Below are 17431 nucleotides of genomic sequence, written 5' to 3'. Positions count from 1 at the left end.
ATTTCTGGAAGTTAAAGTAGGATTTCTTGCTTGTGAATTTTTTGAGCTAGTATTTTGGTATGAGTTTGTGAAGAAGAGTGTGCAAGAACATTTTATGAAAGGTAGATTACAGTCTAGACCAGGAAGAGGAAGGTGACGATAAGAGATGCAGAGATTCAGACAGAAAAATGTTTTTAGTATTTTAAGATAAGATTCATGGGAAGAGATGTGTTACAGTAGAGCTTTTGGCAGAAAGCGACAACAAACTGAGAGTGTAAGAGAGAATTGCAAATTAAAATCATGGGAGATTCTTTGGTAGACCAAAGAATAGAAGAAAAGGGAAAGAAAAAAGAGAAATGGAGAGAAAATGAACAAGCAAACAAACAAAAAGCTATGACAAAAAGTATACTGGGAATGAGATTGTCCAGGTAGAAGCAGAACAAAACAGTATAGAGTAATGGGGATCCAGAGGGAGAAGCTACGTGCCTAGACTTTTGTATTGCAGGAAACAGTTGTTGAAGTAGGAAAGTAGTTTCAGCCACTCTGAAGTATTTATATATAGAGTTGTGTAATTGCCACAAAATTTAAAAAAATTTTTGAATCTTGCTTTTTGGCTTTGACAGATGCAATCTGTTTCCTGTCAGTTCTTTTCAAAACATTGCTTGTAATACCATATTTCTGAGTCGATTCTGTGATAATCTGCTCCCTACTGCCTTATATTCCTCTCTGTTGCTTTTCTTTATCTGATGTATCAGGCTACTTTTATAAAATGCACTTTATGCCTTAACCTCAGTTCTGTTTGGTTTAATTGTTTTTGATATCATCAGTCTCTGCCTCTGTTTTGTCATTAATGAATTTTTAACTGGCAATAGTTTTCTCTTGAGTTCGTTTGTGTAATCCATCTTTAAAAGTGACCAATTTCATTATATTTTCAAAAATATGACAGTGGTTTAGCATATAATATGTTGAAGCTACTGATAATTACAGCAACTATAATAATTTTATTATTAATTTTTGTTCTTCTGTCTTTCATTATACTTAGTAGAGTAGGGTGTAATCCTTAAATGAAGCCACGGGCTACTATTGCATCTGCAAAGCTTCTGTTTGTATTTTCTGTGAGCTGGTTGCACAAGTCTAGATTATCTCTGTAAGAATGCTAGGAGAAAAATGAAGGCAATTTCAGGATAAGCAATGGTTCAGCCTCACCAGGCCGTATATCAGACTGGTTACAATCAGTTTTGTGGGTTATACAGCTGACCCTGAAAGTTTCCCAAAGCAAGACAATGCATGCATGCTCTTTCTGTACAGTCCTGCTGCCCCATACATCACAGAATCAGAGAGTTATTAAGGTTGGAAAAGACCTTTAAGATCATCAAGTCCAACCATCAACCCAAAACCAGCATGCCCACTAAACCACATGCTGAAGTGCTATGTCTACAAGTTTTTTGAACACTTCCGGTGATGGCGATGCCACCACCTCCCTGGGCAGCCTGTTCCAATGCTTGATCACTCCATCAGTAGAGAATTTTTTCTAATATCTAGTCTAAACCTCCCCTGGCGCAACTTGAGGCCATTTCCTCTCCTTCTATTGCTGGTGACTTGGGAGAAGAGACCAACACCCTCGTCGCCACAACCCCCTTTCAGGTAGTTGTAGAGAGCGATAAGGTCTCCCCTCAGCCTCCTCTTCTCCAGACTGAACACCCCCAGTTCCCTCAGCTGCTCCTCAGAAGACTTGTGCTCCAGATCCCTCACCAGCTTCGTTGTCCTTCTCTGGACACGCTCCAGCAACTCAATGTCCTTCTTGTAGTGAGGGGCCCAAAACTGAACACAGTATTTGAGGTGCGGCCTCACCAGTGCCGAGTACAGGGGCACAATCACTTCCCTACTCCTGCTGCCCACACTACTGCTGATATAGGCCAGGATGCTGTTGGCCTTCTTGGCCATCTGGGCACACTGCTGGCTCATATTCAGCCGGCTGTCAACCAGCACGCCCAGGTCCTTATCCGCCAGGCAGCTCTCCAGCCACTCCTCCCCAAGCCTGTAACGTTGCATGGGGTTGTTGTGGCTGAAGTGCAGGACCTGGCCCTTGGCCTTATTAAACCTCATACAGTTGACCTCGGCCCATTGATCCAGCCTGTCCAGATCCCTTTGCAGAGCCCTCCTACCCTCCAGCAGATCAACGCTCCCACCCAGCTTGGTGTCATCTGCAAACTTACTGAGGGAGCACTCGATCCCCTCATCCAGATCATCAATAAAGATATTGAACAAGACCGGTCCCAAAACCGAGCCCTGGGGAACACCGCTTGTGACTGGCCACCAACTGGATTTAACTCCGTTCACCACAACTCTCTGGGCTCGGCCACCCAGCCAGTTCTTAACCCAGTGAAGCCATAAGCCACCAGTTTCTCCAGGAGAATGCTGTGGGAGACGCTGTCAAAGGCGTTAGTAAAGTCCCGGTAGACAACGTCCACAGCCTTTCCCTCATCCACTAGACGGGTCACCTGGTCATAGAAGTAGACCAGGTTGGTGAAGCAGGATCTGCCTTTCATGAACCCATGCTGGCTGGGCCTGATCCCTTGGTTGTCCTGCATATGGCCTCTGAGTGCTGTCAAGATGAACCTCTCCATAATCTTCCCCAGTACTGAGGTCAGGCTGACAGGCCTGTAGTTCCTTGGATCCTTCTTCCGGCCCTTCTTGCAGATGGGTGTCACATTGGCAAGCCTCCAGTCTTCTGGGACCTCCCCTCTTAACCAGGACTGCTGATAAATGATGGAGAGTGTCTTGGCAAGCTCCCCTGCCAGCTCCCTCTCTTGGGTGGGTCCCATCAGGCCCCATAGACTTGTGGGTGTCCAGGTGGTGTAGCAGGTCGTTAACTGCTTCCTCCTGGAATATGGGGGGTTTATTCAGCTCTCTGTCACTGTCTTCCAGCTCAGGGGGCTGAATACCCTGAGGATACCTGGTCTGGCTATTAGAGACTGAGGCCAAGAAGGCATTAAGTACCTCAGCCTTGTCCTCATCCTTGGTGACAATGTTGCCTCTGACACCCAATAAGGGGTGGAGATTCTCCTTGGCTCGCTTTTTGTTGTTAATATATTTGTGATGACATTTTTTGTTACCCCTTACGACTGTGGCCAGATTGAGTTCTCGCTGGGCTTTGTCTTTCTGCTTTTCTCTCTGCATACTCACACTCATATGTCAATTGAAATTAGAATTCTTAATTAACCCGTTCATGTTTATTTAAACTAATGCATTGTACATTTCAGACCACTACATCATGCTAGAATTCTGAAAGATCAAGGAACAATCCTCTAACTAGATTCAAAAGAAATTAACTGAGCCACAGCCTAGAAATATTTAATGTTATAATTAATAATGAAACCCACATGATCTCCAGAAACGTTAGGTTTATATCCAAAGTCAACTGTTTCTTGAAAGTGATCAGCTTGCTTTCTACGTTGAGGGGTTAATTATTAAAGGTTGGACAACTACTTTACAGAGATAGGTAATGAATATGAAAGTCTACTTTATTGTTCAGTCAGGTTAATAATGATGATAAAAACTAACAGAGAACACCATGATTTATATAATATTGCCTTTCTCTCCTTCAAGGCATTACTGAAATCAAATTACGGTTAAATATTTTTGCACATCGCACATCTGTAGATCTAAGCCTAAGAAATTCAACTTGTGGCGTGAGAAATCTGAGCCAGTATCACCCACAAATTTGATCCAGTAAACAGAATAATGTATTCCAGAATTTATTTTCCATAAAATATTCTGGAAAGGGATGCACTGTTCTGTTGACACAGTTCCATTTTTGTATCAATGACATTAAATATTTATAGTTTATGGATAGGTGACCTTATTGCCTGATTCAAGAGTAGGTTTTCCACATGCTTTCCGTGTGGGCCAGTGAGTATTTGAGTTGCAGTAGGTAGAATAGTTAAAACAGAACCTTACATCAGAATGCCACATATTCCAGTGACTTGAATGTCATCCCGAAAAGTAGGCAGCAGAATTAATTCTGTCTTGAACGTGAATATCAGAATTGTTTTCACATTTTTAGGTGAAATAGGCTAGAGCTATGGTGCAGCTGCATGCTCTCAGTAGTTGCTGTTGAAGTTGTGTTTGCGTGGATCAGTTACATCATCCTTGAAACAAAGACCAGTATTAGAGAGCATGATGCTTTAATGTTGTGGTCAAGAAGTTTGCAGAGAATAATTGATTTCCAGTTTCTGTTACAATAGCAAAGTACTTGTACAAGGTAGAAGACGTTCTGGATTTATTGTGAGTCAGGTCTGATTGAACTGAAACTAGTTTTCAGTGAGATTCGAAGGTGGGGATGACTTGAAATCCTCTTGTAAACAGAAGTGAATCTGGGTCTCCTGTTTGGTAGGTCTGAGCAGGACAGTCACAGATATTTCACACAAAAGGTGTATGTCACTGACAAAACCCCAAATACTCTTTTTCTCCTCCTATAAGTGGCTGAAAAGGCATTTTTGTTTGACATAAGATGTCTCAGAATGACACACCCCTTCCTCTTCCCTCCCCTACTCCCATCATAAATGATTCAAATGGGACTAGGCACTGTTAAAGGGGGATGGAGAGAGAGAAGTGCTGTTGAATGGAAAAATTACTTGTTCCCATAGTTCAAGCTTGTATTCATCGTAACCAAGTACCCCACAAATTTCTCTTCTTGTTGGCAGTGAACAAGGCGTTAATTTTATTCAGAATATTAGGAACGAGCGAGATGGGGTTATAATGAAAACATTGTGCAGCTTTATAGCTTTCACAGCAACAAAACCTTTACATGAAATGACAATAATCGGTATCATAGAATAAGTATTTAAATTAGTATATTGAATACAGATATGAATAGTATTCAAAGTCAAAGCACTTGACTTTCCAGAGAATAAAAATTACCTTAAAATTCTGTGAGAGGTCTGAGATAAAGCAAGTGAAAGCTCTGAATTTCTGCTAAGGATTAAAAATCCAAAAAGATAAGCACAACAGGTCATAGCAGCATAGCATAATAGGGCACCCTGTAGTGCTCAGCTATTAAAAGTTTAATCCTTGATTATAAATTTTATTGCTTTTGTATATTTGTCTCAGATGCTTAAAATAATGTTGTCATGGAATTTTGGATTAATATTTTTACATAATTTACAGTAATTACATCATTTTTGGGGTTTCTGCTTTTTTTTAATCCATCGACTGCTTCTGATTTCAGAACCTCAGCAGTGACCCACACTGAGGGGGTGTGAACAATTGATATTCACAATAAATTACGTGTATCTTTATAAAGAAAAAAAGTGATAGGTTGGGTTTGGTAGAAGACAGAATTATTTGTGCTCAGATCAACAACATATAACGTTGTTCAGTACGGGTAAGCTAGAAAAAATGGCATAATTTGCAGAGATTGCTATTGCAAATATATACAGAGAATTGGAGGGTGAGAATTTAGTTAAAACCAAAATAATTCTAATGTTGAAAGAATTTAATGTACGTTTAATGTTAAAATTATAATATTAACTGAATTTTAGGCTAAATTAATATAATCCAATTCCTGTATATATTGTTTTCAGTTTGCTATCTCTGGGTCTGAATCATATGCTTTTTCATTTATATTTCACAAGAAGTTCATTATATGAAGCACTGTAAAATCTAGACATATAAAAACTTAATTTCTTTTCTTTCAGTATTACAATTCATTGTGATACTTTTATGCTGCTCATCAAGTTGAGCTGCTGTTAAATTTTAATATTCTATTTGAATTACAAACCTCTTCCTCACCTGCCTTTGACTCTTTCAATATTCACATGTCCGAAATCATTGTGCAATGGGACTTAGGGTCCTCCAACAAGAAATGATATTGTGATTATTTTTGATTTATTTTAATTATTTTTAGTTATTTATTTAACAAATATTTGGATTCTCTGATGGGAATAAATGCACTGATCAAAGTATATTTCTTAGATTGTTACCTATTCTTTTGAATGTATCTTTTTAATATAAATCCCCAATGTTTTAAGAGAAAAAAAAAGACATCAAAAAAAGCCCCACCATGCAATTAGCAGTAGAATGCCTTGCATTATTATAATGAAAACTATTCCATATTTGCACTGACAAAATTAAGATACTGTCCCTGGCTAAAAAAAAAGAACAAAAAATTCTTTGTTCAAATATAAACAATTCCCTTAAGCTACTTCAAAGGTACTGGCATACTATGATTACAATAATAGAGATATCCCATTCCTTCTCCTATGGAGAGAGAAATTTAGAGGTTTTCTCTTCTTTGAAAGAAAGTAGCTTGTATTGACTGTTGCATATGATAGAAAAGATTAATTCAGAAGACATACAGAGTAAAGATTAGAGAAACAATGGTTTCAGGAAGTCTGAATTCCCTCTTTTATTTCCCTTCTCTTTTTGGATTCTTTCACTACCTTTGTATGCATGCTTTCCTTATGTATATTTTAATTGCTCTTAAATGATACAGAAAATGCATTACTTCAATCCTCTTTGACCTTGGGTAATTTAAACACAATGTGTATATTGTGACATAATTCCCTCAAAATTTCTTTATTAATGGAGGAGTTCCCTGCTTTGTTAAAAAGTTTCAGAAAAGGAAATAGAGATATATAGAATAAAATTCAAATAGGAGATGGGTAATACTGTAATAAGAATTATGATCTGGTGATTATTAACTGTCCTGATTAATGACATTTCCAAGTGATCAGGACGTGCAAGGAAATAAATTTGTGTGTGAATTTAACGAAAGGGACACTTTTTTGAACATTCCCTATCAGACTTTGGCAAAGAGGAAGAAGTAGTTTCCATCCATGTAGGCATATTGCCAAATATTAATTGAATCAGAGAGCTAATGGAGTGGTTCTGGAAAACCAGGGAGTTGGCAGTGATCTTGGTAATCAGGTTTTGCTGTCAAATTAAGGATTTGGTCCCCTGTTAACCCCTCCCCTGCAGTGGAATGCAGTGACATAAAAATGGGTTTTCCAATATGTCTAAGGCTTGAGCTCTTCCTACCCAAAAATTAATAGATGTGTCCATTTAGTAAGTATTGGGAGTGCCATTTCAGATAGGATTAGCGAAAATAAAACCCCTAAATATTTAATCTCTGTACCTCCACCCCAAAGTAATGCTAAAGCTAGATATCTTGTAACCATAGTCAGCCTCATAATGATCATACGGCCATTCTGCCCACTGTGAGGCAAAATGGAACCTCCTGAGGTCTTTTAAATTAAATGAAAACAAAAGGAAATTACAGGCAGGGGATTTTTTAAGATTTTGTTTTGACATACCATCTTTACAAGAGGTAAACAAAGCATGATCATATAAATAACACAAAGAGTGTTTACGATGATTGAAGTAGGCAACCATCATGAACTGGAACTGAGCTACATAGGTCTGCCACTGATGGGTAAGCAGTCTTATGGAAAGTACATATATAAAATAACCTTTCCTGCCAGAACTCAAGATTTGTGTGTGCAAAATGTGTTAGTGACAATAAATGTACCGAGACACTCAGTACAGATACCCACACATAGAAATAACTATGAAGTGCTGTATTTTTCTTTAATTCTGCCTTTATGAAGTATTTTGTTCTGCAAAAGTAATTTGGATTTCATTAGAAACATGCTGCATGATTCCTTATGCTGTTTTCTTAATCTGTCTTCATTTCATTGACTACAGGAGCCCTTTACAACATTCTTTCTAAATGCAAATGATGGCAAATTTGACCACCCAGATCGAACTTTCTCTTCAGTAGCCAGGTCTTGGAGGAACAGCCAAAGAGATACCTCAGATGTGAAGGTAACATATACATTAAATAAATTGATAAATGTGCATTTTCATTTACAATACTTTGTTTTATGTAGGGACAAAGAAGGTTTTATATTTCATATCTTTATATTCGTTACACTAGGGATAGTTCAAATAAAAGGTAGATGTTACTAAAGATTATTGTTCTAACAGAAACAATCAAAGATTCTTTGAAGTTAAGTGGACAAAAGGTGTTTTGTTTTTAGAGAAAAACAACCTAACTGATCTAATTTAGATCAGATAATCAGGAGATGGAGAAAAGCCCAATAAATTGTTCTTTCCTGCTGTTAACTCAATATTTGGCCCACTCCATAAAACACAGCAGGAATTGGATTTGACCTTAAAGTGTCATATTGTTATAGCTTGCCTAGCTCTGGGTTTGCATTGCCTGGGGCAATTAATAAAGCATTAATGACAAGACCCATTTAAAATGTTGGCTTTTCTGTACAGCTTTAGCTTTTACTTGACTGTGCCTGGGGATATTATGCAACAATACGCATTAGATTAAAACAACTTCTACACGATATACAGAAACAGCCGGAGAGCAGGGTGATTTTACTGTTGTTATTCCTTACCTATTGTTAAATACAAAGGTCTATTGTTTGTATACATGGGACCTTATCAGAAAGAACCCAAAATCTAATAATATTTTTAATAATATAGTCCTTTCTTGATTCTCATTTTCTAGTAATAAGGTAGGCAAAGGCTGCAATATATCAATAATTGCTCTTTTTTTAAACTTTATTTTAAAGTGGATGTATCTCTCTTCTATTTCAATACTGCCACTCATACTAGGAAATGCTAAAGTCAAGGTCACATTACTGTTGTATTTTTTACTTAACTTGACCAAGGAAGATTATGTAAATTTGTTGATTTATTTTTATTCCAGAACTCCTGTTTCCATAAATTTTCCAGCAGTCTCAGAAGTGTATGTGGACAAACCATGTTGTTGTTATTCAGTTACTAGTTAGAATAACAAATTGTAAATTGTATGACCATTTTAATATATTGGAGAAAATGTTTTTTAAAGAAAAGAAATTAACCTAAACCTCTTACAACCCATTTCATGTTTATTTATGCTCCTCTGGAAGTCAATAGTGTTTTAAGTACTATCACTGTGACCTTTTTAAAAAAAAACAAAGGAAATTTCAGAACTTGGAAGGCATTCGGGTTAATATCTACTATATTTGAAATGCAGCCATTTCTTCAAATTCAAAGTGCTGACATTTTGATTTTTCCCTTTCAATGAAATCTGATTTTCCTGGTATTCCACTAGAATATCTAGGAAAACGGCCTCCTAGGAGTGGGACTGAAACAAAAGATAAGAGCCTTAAATTGAGGAATAAGGGAAGACAGTTGGAAGTGACTGTAATCTTCTTGCCTGGCTTTGGTACACAGGAGGAGGGCAGTTAAATACATGAAGGCATTGCAAAAGATAAAGGAGTATCTGTGGACAGACGGAGGGATGGTATTCAGCTAAGGTATATCATTAGTGAAAGGATTCTTCCTAAACTAGAAACCGGATGAGTTATCAGCAAAACAAAGAACTGAAATGTTTGTATGAAAATACCAGGAGTCTTGTGAACCAAGTGGGGTAATTTAAACTGCTGCTGCCAGCTACTGCAAGGATGCGGGAATTATAGAAGGGTAACAGCTGCATTACAAAATGTATTTCTGTTTTTAAAAATCCAAGTCATTAAAATAAAACAAGTATTAAAAAGATGATCAAAACCAGGTACTCACCTTCAGAAAAGGAAGGCAAAAGGTGAAGATGTGAGGTAGCTATGTACTTTAATGTCACTGAATTTAAAGAAAGGAGTCAGGAATAGCTTGGATAAAATAGTAACAATTAAGAGTCAGAGTTGTATTGAGGGAAAGATTGAAAAATAATATATTCTAGAATACATCTGGGACACTGCCGTAGAGCCACAGAGTCAGATTTAGATATATATACATTTCTGTTATGCCATTAGAAAGAGAAATACTACATAGAGCTAAGTCATTACAGAAAATCTAATATGGGAGGCACAGATGAGGTATGTTAGCCAATAAATGTTTTCACCAGATAATCCCTGACCTGTCTGTTCAGGGATGCTTTAGGGATTAAAGATGCTGTTTAAAATACAGTTTTGTTAATTAATGAAGATACAGGGAAGGTGGGTTTAGAAATTAACCTTGAATTGATTTATTATGAGTTGATTTAACTTAAGATAAAAATCGATAAGCAAAAACAGATTCAAAAACAAGCTAAATCTTTAAGAGATGCTAAAGCAGATAGAAGAAGTTCATAAACTATCTAAATAAAAAAGAAAAAAATAAAAAAAGGTAGAAATGAGGGGAGATTTTAAAAATGTATTCAGCGCCAACATTCAATGTATTGCATCATCAAATTAAATTATTATATATTGATACAAACCCACTACTGGAATAAGTCTACTGAGTAGCCTAAGCTACTCTATGTCAATGCATTGCTGGTTTGTGTTCAGGTTAACAAGGAAACCTGAAGATCAACAGGTCGGCAGAAGTGAGACCGAAGCTATATCCTTAGCATTATAACAACTAGAATATCTCATGGCATCTAAATTCCACCTGAAATAATCTGATTAGTCATACATTTGTTTCAGAGCTCTTATGTTCTTGGTGAACACAAGTTTTTGGTTTTTTCTTGTTCAATTTTTAGTGTGTATTCATGCTGGATAAAGCAAATTCTCAGTGCTTCCTTTGCTGGGAACTAGCTAGTGGAAGTATATACCCAAACTGGAGGGAGCCATAAGAAAAGCTGCGAATATGTTTAAGGAGTTAGATACAGGAAGAAAAATGTGTGTATGTATGGGGTAATTAATGTCTAGAAGTGAAGACATGATATCATAAATGCTATAAAATACGCAAACATATGAAAGGGAGAATTGTTTGTCAGGGAACAAAGGGGTAAACCTCAGAGGAAAGGGATCAGAGTTGACAAATTCTTACTTAACCAACAGAGTATGAAAAGTTAAAGTGGAATTGAATATTCTCTGAATTTTAATATCCTCACAAGGGGAAGTAGTAAACCCCTTATTTCTTGAGCTCGTAGACTGGCAAAGTGCTGGAAAAGCATCAGGGACAATCATGAATTGGCAAGAGGATGAGCTAGTTGACCCTTTAGGCCCTTTCCATTTGTGGACTCTGTTTCTTAGCGATAAATCAAGAATGAGTATAGCAGCTAATTGTTGCTGTTGTTTGTTGTTTAACATCTTAATGAACTGCATTTCTCAATGCCATGACATTAGGGCCAACTTTTCCCTGAGGCCTTGGAATTCATTCTGTAAAAGGATGGGAAACGGAACTATTATTAATACTACAAATACCTCATTTTTTCAGATTAGTTGTGCTACCGCTTGGAATTCCTTACAGGCTTTTTAAGCATTTTAATCAGGTTTTCAGGGGCTGGGAAAGCAGTGAGGTTTGGGGAACCAGCAAGAAACCCCCTCAAAATCTCTACCCATTTTACCCACTCCCCTAAAAGCGGCAACCAGTGTATTGCACAACAAAAGACCTCCAGCTCTGAGAATGTGAAACATCCAAAAATTCATGTTTAACTGTCTGGTAACTCTAATATTTGTCTAGCAGTCCTGCGAGAAAGTAGATAGTGTGCAAAAGAGGCGATGTATAGAGTTTGCATGTGAGTACAAAATCTTGAAGCATGTTCTGTGTCAAAGTGTTCTGCATATTTGTGCAGCTGCTTCTGGCTGCACATAGTTAGAATTGTGGCTCTTTGACAGGGTGGATTCCCATGTGATATACCTCTTTTCCCACTCTAAAGATTTTTTGAGTCTTTATAGTAAATATTAGGCGTGTGGAATACGGGTGATCCATCGAAGTAGCAAACTTTCTAAACTGTTAAGAATAGCAAGTGTTCATTATTCATGTATTCCTTATCATATATTTGAAATTCATCTGAGCTGCTTTAAGTACATTTAATCTCTGATCTCACTAATCTCATTAATTACTGTGGCACAGGTTATGAAATAATTTAAAAACAGTGTGTATAATGAATTAATCTGACATCTTCAATGCTGTATATTGTAAGATGAACAAAATTTTTGCTTTCAAGTACCATATTAAATAATGGTATGAATTACCTTAATTCTTTATTAGCAAGTTCTAATTTAAAAAATCCTTTTAAAGTAAATTTTTTTTAGGAGAGTAAAATCTGTATTATGATTTCTTTCATCAGTTATTGTTTAAGAAAGAGGACTATGGCATGCTTTAGTCAATTCTGAAGGGAGTCAGTTATAACGAGTAAATTGAGATTTTTAAGCAATGCAGACACATCCCACAACATTATTCTTTTGCAGCCTCAATGTATTTTTGAAAGAAATATCCAAATCACTTTTTAAAAATGCTGCCTTAAAATTTAAAAAATGAATACCTGACATATGCAAAGGAATGTATATCTCTTTAGGAAGCTGCAATTCTGTGGGTCAGTCTCTTTTTCACACGCCTGTGTCCTCTCTGGCATTCTCTCTGTTTCTCCCTCTCTCCTTTTCCCCTCCCTCCTTCCCTCTCTCCCTTTATGTATGTGTACTCTTCTCTGGAACTAAATTGTTTCACATTGAGCTAATGAAAATAGGGCTGTGGCAGTAGTTTGATCAGTCTGAAAAACAAGCCATAATTGCTACATCTTGAATTGTGGCAGAAGGTGCACCACCTTTGAAAAATGTAGCATATGATAGATTATTGCTTAATGAATGATTAAAGATCTACTTGGACAATTTTGCTCCATACATTTGGGCTGTTTTGGTTAATTTTCAAAGAAACCTGTTCACCTGCAGAGGATGAAACAGGATTAATACAGTATGTGCTATATTAGAGTGGTAACACACAAGAGAGAACCTGGATAACAGAGTTTGTTTTATTGTGTCTCCCTTTATCAACATCGACCTTCTCTCGAGATAATCAGTACAATCTGGAGGAAGAATGAACGTTTGCAGAGTGACCTTTGAGGAAACAAGTCACCCGGAAATGACCATAACTTGGCCAGTCAGCTTTCACATTTTTTCCTTTCCGCCACCCCCATCTCTTCAGTTTTTGGTAACACTGACTTCCCTAGAACCTCCTGTTTAGGCACTAATCTTTCCTAATGCCTCTCAAACTTGTTATATTACTTTTTGAACTGGGTGTTTAGAAGTTAGAAAGGTAGCTCTGACAAAATGTCATTAAGGTGCCTCAGTGTGAATTAATGCAGTTAATGGAGGTACTCATGACTGACTCGTTGACCCAGTACTAGGCTTTTGTGGAATTAATGGATGCCAGGGGATCAACCTTTAGGGAGGAAAAGAAAGAAAGAAAAAGAAATGGCAGCTTTAAAACCTTGAAGTGAGTTATATTAGAAAAGTGAAAACGTCTGGGTTGGATTTGATTTCCTTGCGAGGCCATAAAATGGTATACCCTTAGCAAAACATATTAAAAAGAAACGTCAGATTTGATGCGAGTGGTGTACAATTATGATAGTGTTAATAGTGGTCCTCTATCACCCCAAGACATATTTTTAAAGTTTAATTTCTCAGCAGCTTGGATTTGTCACAGGCTTGTAAATTAGAAAATGCATTTGGGGATGTTTTCTTATATGAAGACACAAGGCATATAATACTGTTAACTATACCTTGGGGTTTTAGTACAGCTATTAAAATAAACTAGAGATCACATTTACAGACAAGAAATGTCTGTTATAATATTCATTTTACCTTTTTTTTTACACCCCTCAGTAGCTTTACTGCATCGTTCTTCATCTGAGAAGAGCCAAGCTTCCTGGGCAGTTTGAAAGGTAGCTGACTATTAAATGATAGAAAGCTAACCTGTCTTATTAGAAGTGTGAATGAAAGGGGAGCAGAGGAGGTTACCAGCTTGTGAAATGTCAAGGACAACTAGACAGAAATTACTGCAAATGGGTTTAGATCACTAGAATCCCTATTTTTATTAACTCTTTGAACTCTAGATATTTACTGTGGTAAGAAATTACCCATGACAGGTTATGTAGTTGGAAAGATTTATTTAGAACCTTTGATATGTTTTGATATGAGCGAAGAAACCAATATATCAGTTAATACCAAATTATGTATCAGCTGAATGGCATACAATAACAATATGCTTCTAAATTGCTTAATTGGTCTGTGAATATTTTAAAAATACCAGTCTTTATAAAAATATTGGTCTTTTGTGTATTTTTTTATTGCATTCCCTCATTTTCTGCCTGCAAACTGATGTAACTACTGGGGAAGCTTTTGTATATTGTTATTTTTGATGTTTTCCTTCATGTCTTGATTTACACTAACTCAATATTTGCAGTGTAAGAAGGTAATATTTTGAGATTTGTCTTTCATGAACATATGTAGCTAGAAACATAAAGCTCTCAAAATCATGGTAGCTTCAAAGAAGCATTCCTTTGCATAGACCTGGCTTCGCATTGACCTTTTACCCCTAGTGCCACTGAAGGTGCAACAGGAGTTTTAAGGATTCACTTGTCAACTATTCTGCCTGTCAAGTGGGAAGCAGATCAGGAGACAGAAGGTCCTCTGTGTCCCGTCCGCTGGTGTAAATACCGTCACTGAGATACATTTTTCACCTGCTAATTTCTGAGTTTCCTTGTCCCTATCTTCAGGGTCAATTTAACAATGAGCCTTCTGAAGTACGGACCTGGTGATTTCTAAGAAGCTATGTTATATGGCAAATTATACTGTGCATAACAACGAATGAAAAATAGCAGATCCTGTCAGAAAAGTATGCAATCTTAATCTCTGATCTAAAGACCACAGAGGTTGATAAAAACATTTATTTTGGCTTCTGTGTGATGAACATGTGACAAAATATAATAAGGCTAAAGTATATATAGGAGTAAATTAAGTTATGCACTGTTTAGGAATAATTCTACTAGCTAGCTTGGGAAGATTAAAAGAATATTTGTCACATCTGTAACTAAACCTTAAGCAATGTAACAATACAGAAGGTAAAATCATTGTCTTTCATTTGGGCTTTTAGGAGCTGAAAGGCTGTAATGCTTGTAGGATAATGTTTTCCAAACATGTAGTAAACTACGCAAAGAGAAAACAGTAATCTGTTCTCTGTATCCCTAATGGACTGATAGCGGACAAGGGAAAATGGGCTTAGATCGTGCAACGAAAGATTCAGGCTAGGCATTAGGTAAAAATTCCTGATGAAGAATACTGAAGTCAGTTGATAGAAGGATTGTGGAGTTGCTGTCACTCAAATTCTGGGACAATGGGATAGACAGATATCTGGCAGGAAAGATGGTATAGCTGAACCTCTTCTGGAATGGAGCAATGAGCAAGGTCACCTCTCCAAACGTGACTTTGAAACAGTTTGATATTTGAGGTGTCTGTTCCCTGTCTTTAACAGGAAAAGCACCAAAAGAGCTGTTTCTCTGTAGCCATAACCTATATTAGAATATCAACTGGCACAAACCCACTTATGAAACAAAGAAAACCCAAACTCTGGCTGAGAAAATTGTAAACAGGTTTTGAAAATAACTCTAGCCCTTGCTAGTGTTATCCTTTTCTTCATTCTTGTGTTCATTTTTGCAGCTTTCATTGACGTCTTGGTTAAAGCAATTTTCCCTGGGCCCCAGTTGTCATCTTGCTGTCTCTGCTGAGGTTCACTCCTGTCTGCTCCTTCCTTTTCCCAGCAACCTCCCAGGCTCCGTCCTTGCTGCCTGCTCTGTTCCTGCTAATACTTGCTCTCTCTGCTTCTCCCAGCTTATACTTCTCCCAGTGAAGCATGCTCAGGGGCTCTGGGGAAGGGAGCACTTGGCTTTCCATCCTCACCTGGTGCCTGCCATTGGCATGAGGTAGAAGAGACAGCTTCTTCATTTTTTTTCAGCATAATAAACAGTGAACACATAAAAACAAAGCTTTCTATCACACTTCTCTAGATTGGTTGTATTTTCTATGCTTCTAAGCAGCTAAATACACCTTTTGAAGATTTTTCCAAATGTTAGCAAGTTCATACTTGCAGGGTGCCATAAGTTTTCATAAAGGGTCTGTATGTCAGCATATATTAATTCATTCCCTAGAAATGAGAAGGGGATGGATTTATCTGAGCTACTTTTAAGTGTTGTGGTTTCTTAGTCTATTGACTAAATAGTGGAGACAGCAAAATTGCAAGAGGAATATCAAATGCTACCAAAGAAAACTTCATGGTTAAAGCAAAGTATGGGAAATATGTAAGTATCTGGGAAAAGTCATATGTGACATTGTTCATGTCTTAAGAAAAGGTTCAATTCATGCTAACTAGTACTCAAATAAGCAAACAAAATTGTAGGCTGCACTAAAAATAACATGGAAGAGAATGCTGCGATTATAACACAGTGGCTTCATTACATTTTTTTAAATACTAGGTTTAGTTTTGTTACTTTGACTAAAAAAAAAAATACCAGGAGATGTGTAACTGAAATGATTAGGGTTCTAGAGAGAGTGTTATTTGAAGAGGATTTAGAAGTCTGGCACTGGTTAGTTTCCAGAGCACAGGAATAAGACAGGTCAAACTAAACATATACAACACAATAAATCTTATGAAGAAAGTTAATCGTATGCTTTCTATTTATTCTACTTCTATTTATGTTTTCTGGTATACCAGACAAGGGAACGTTAAATTACACTGAAAATGAATAGCAACAAAGATAAAATTACTAAATGGAAATACCATTAAAAATATTCAGGGACTTAAATCCCTTTGTTTCAAGATATCCCTGAAGTCAGAAGGTTAGTAGAATTCACTTAAACACTAGATGTGTCTCTGCGTAGCACAAATCTTTCAGACACGTTAGATGTAAAAGTTCACAATGAGATCCTAGGACATTTAAAACTGAAAAAGGAAATTTAGGAACTAACGCATCTTTGATGGAATCAAAAACTTGCTTGCTGTTTGACATTACAGGTTAGTACACCACCACGTTGCATAAAAAATGGTAATAACTAAAAACAGTGGTATATATTTCAAGGCTTTTATAAAAAACAGAAATAAACTTTGCTTACTTTTTTCTTTAATAAATTTTGTTTCATTTGAATATTAACTTTTAATTTAATTTTGACTTAATAATATTTAGTCATTCTGCAGTCCTTATGAATTTTTCATTTCTTTAAGGTAATGCTCTTAGTTTGTCAGTGATTCGTATGGTAGCACATGTTAGGTTGTGGCCAGCTCTTAGCCCAATGTTAGTAGTGCTTTGTTGAGCTCTAGAAAGATTAAGGTCTAGTTTTCTCCAACTGCCGGGATCATTCATTCTTCTTTGGGCTCTGTTAGAGAAAAGCAAAGTTCCTCCTCAGGAACCTGAGAGTTAGGGAATCCTGTTTAGGGGAAAGGGGGACAGTTTGCTTTTAGAAATACTCTGAGTAAATTACAGGTATATAATAAGATGATCAGTAAAATAATCTTTTTTTCTTTTAACCTTATAGGATATTCAGAATTGCTTTTAGTTTGGCTTTGCTGTAGCTGCTGTTTTATTATTTACTGCATGTAATATTTTTAAATTTTGTGAGCTTTTTGAAATTACAGCTCATTTCATAATGAGCTATTCAAGCTCGAACATGTCTTGGTTAGCGTTTTGCACTGGTTAGATATT

The 17431-nt window shown here is 36.8% G+C and overlaps 1 protein-coding gene across 4 annotated transcripts in view; it reads left to right on the top strand.

The window, feature by feature from the left end:
- Positions 1 to 17431, top strand: part of NBEA (neurobeachin) — a gene marked incomplete at its 3' end in the record, with an annotated part of 516829 nt that overhangs the window by 435275 nt on the left and 64123 nt on the right. For all 4 annotated transcript variants that reach the window (XM_082012155.1, XM_082012156.1, XM_082012153.1 and 1 more), the window contains one exon: positions 7687 to 7806. In XM_082012155.1, the coding sequence (XP_081868281.1) occupies positions 7687 to 7806 (120 nt within the window). The remainder of the gene's footprint in view (positions 1 to 7686; positions 7807 to 17431) is intronic.

This window comes from Phaethon aethereus (genome assembly GCF_964289735.1).
Source record: "Phaethon aethereus genome assembly, chromosome: 1".
In the NCBI taxonomy this organism is placed as follows: domain Eukaryota; kingdom Metazoa; phylum Chordata; class Aves; order Phaethontiformes; family Phaethontidae; genus Phaethon; species Phaethon aethereus.
This window is presented reverse-complemented; position numbering and strand designations above follow the sequence as displayed.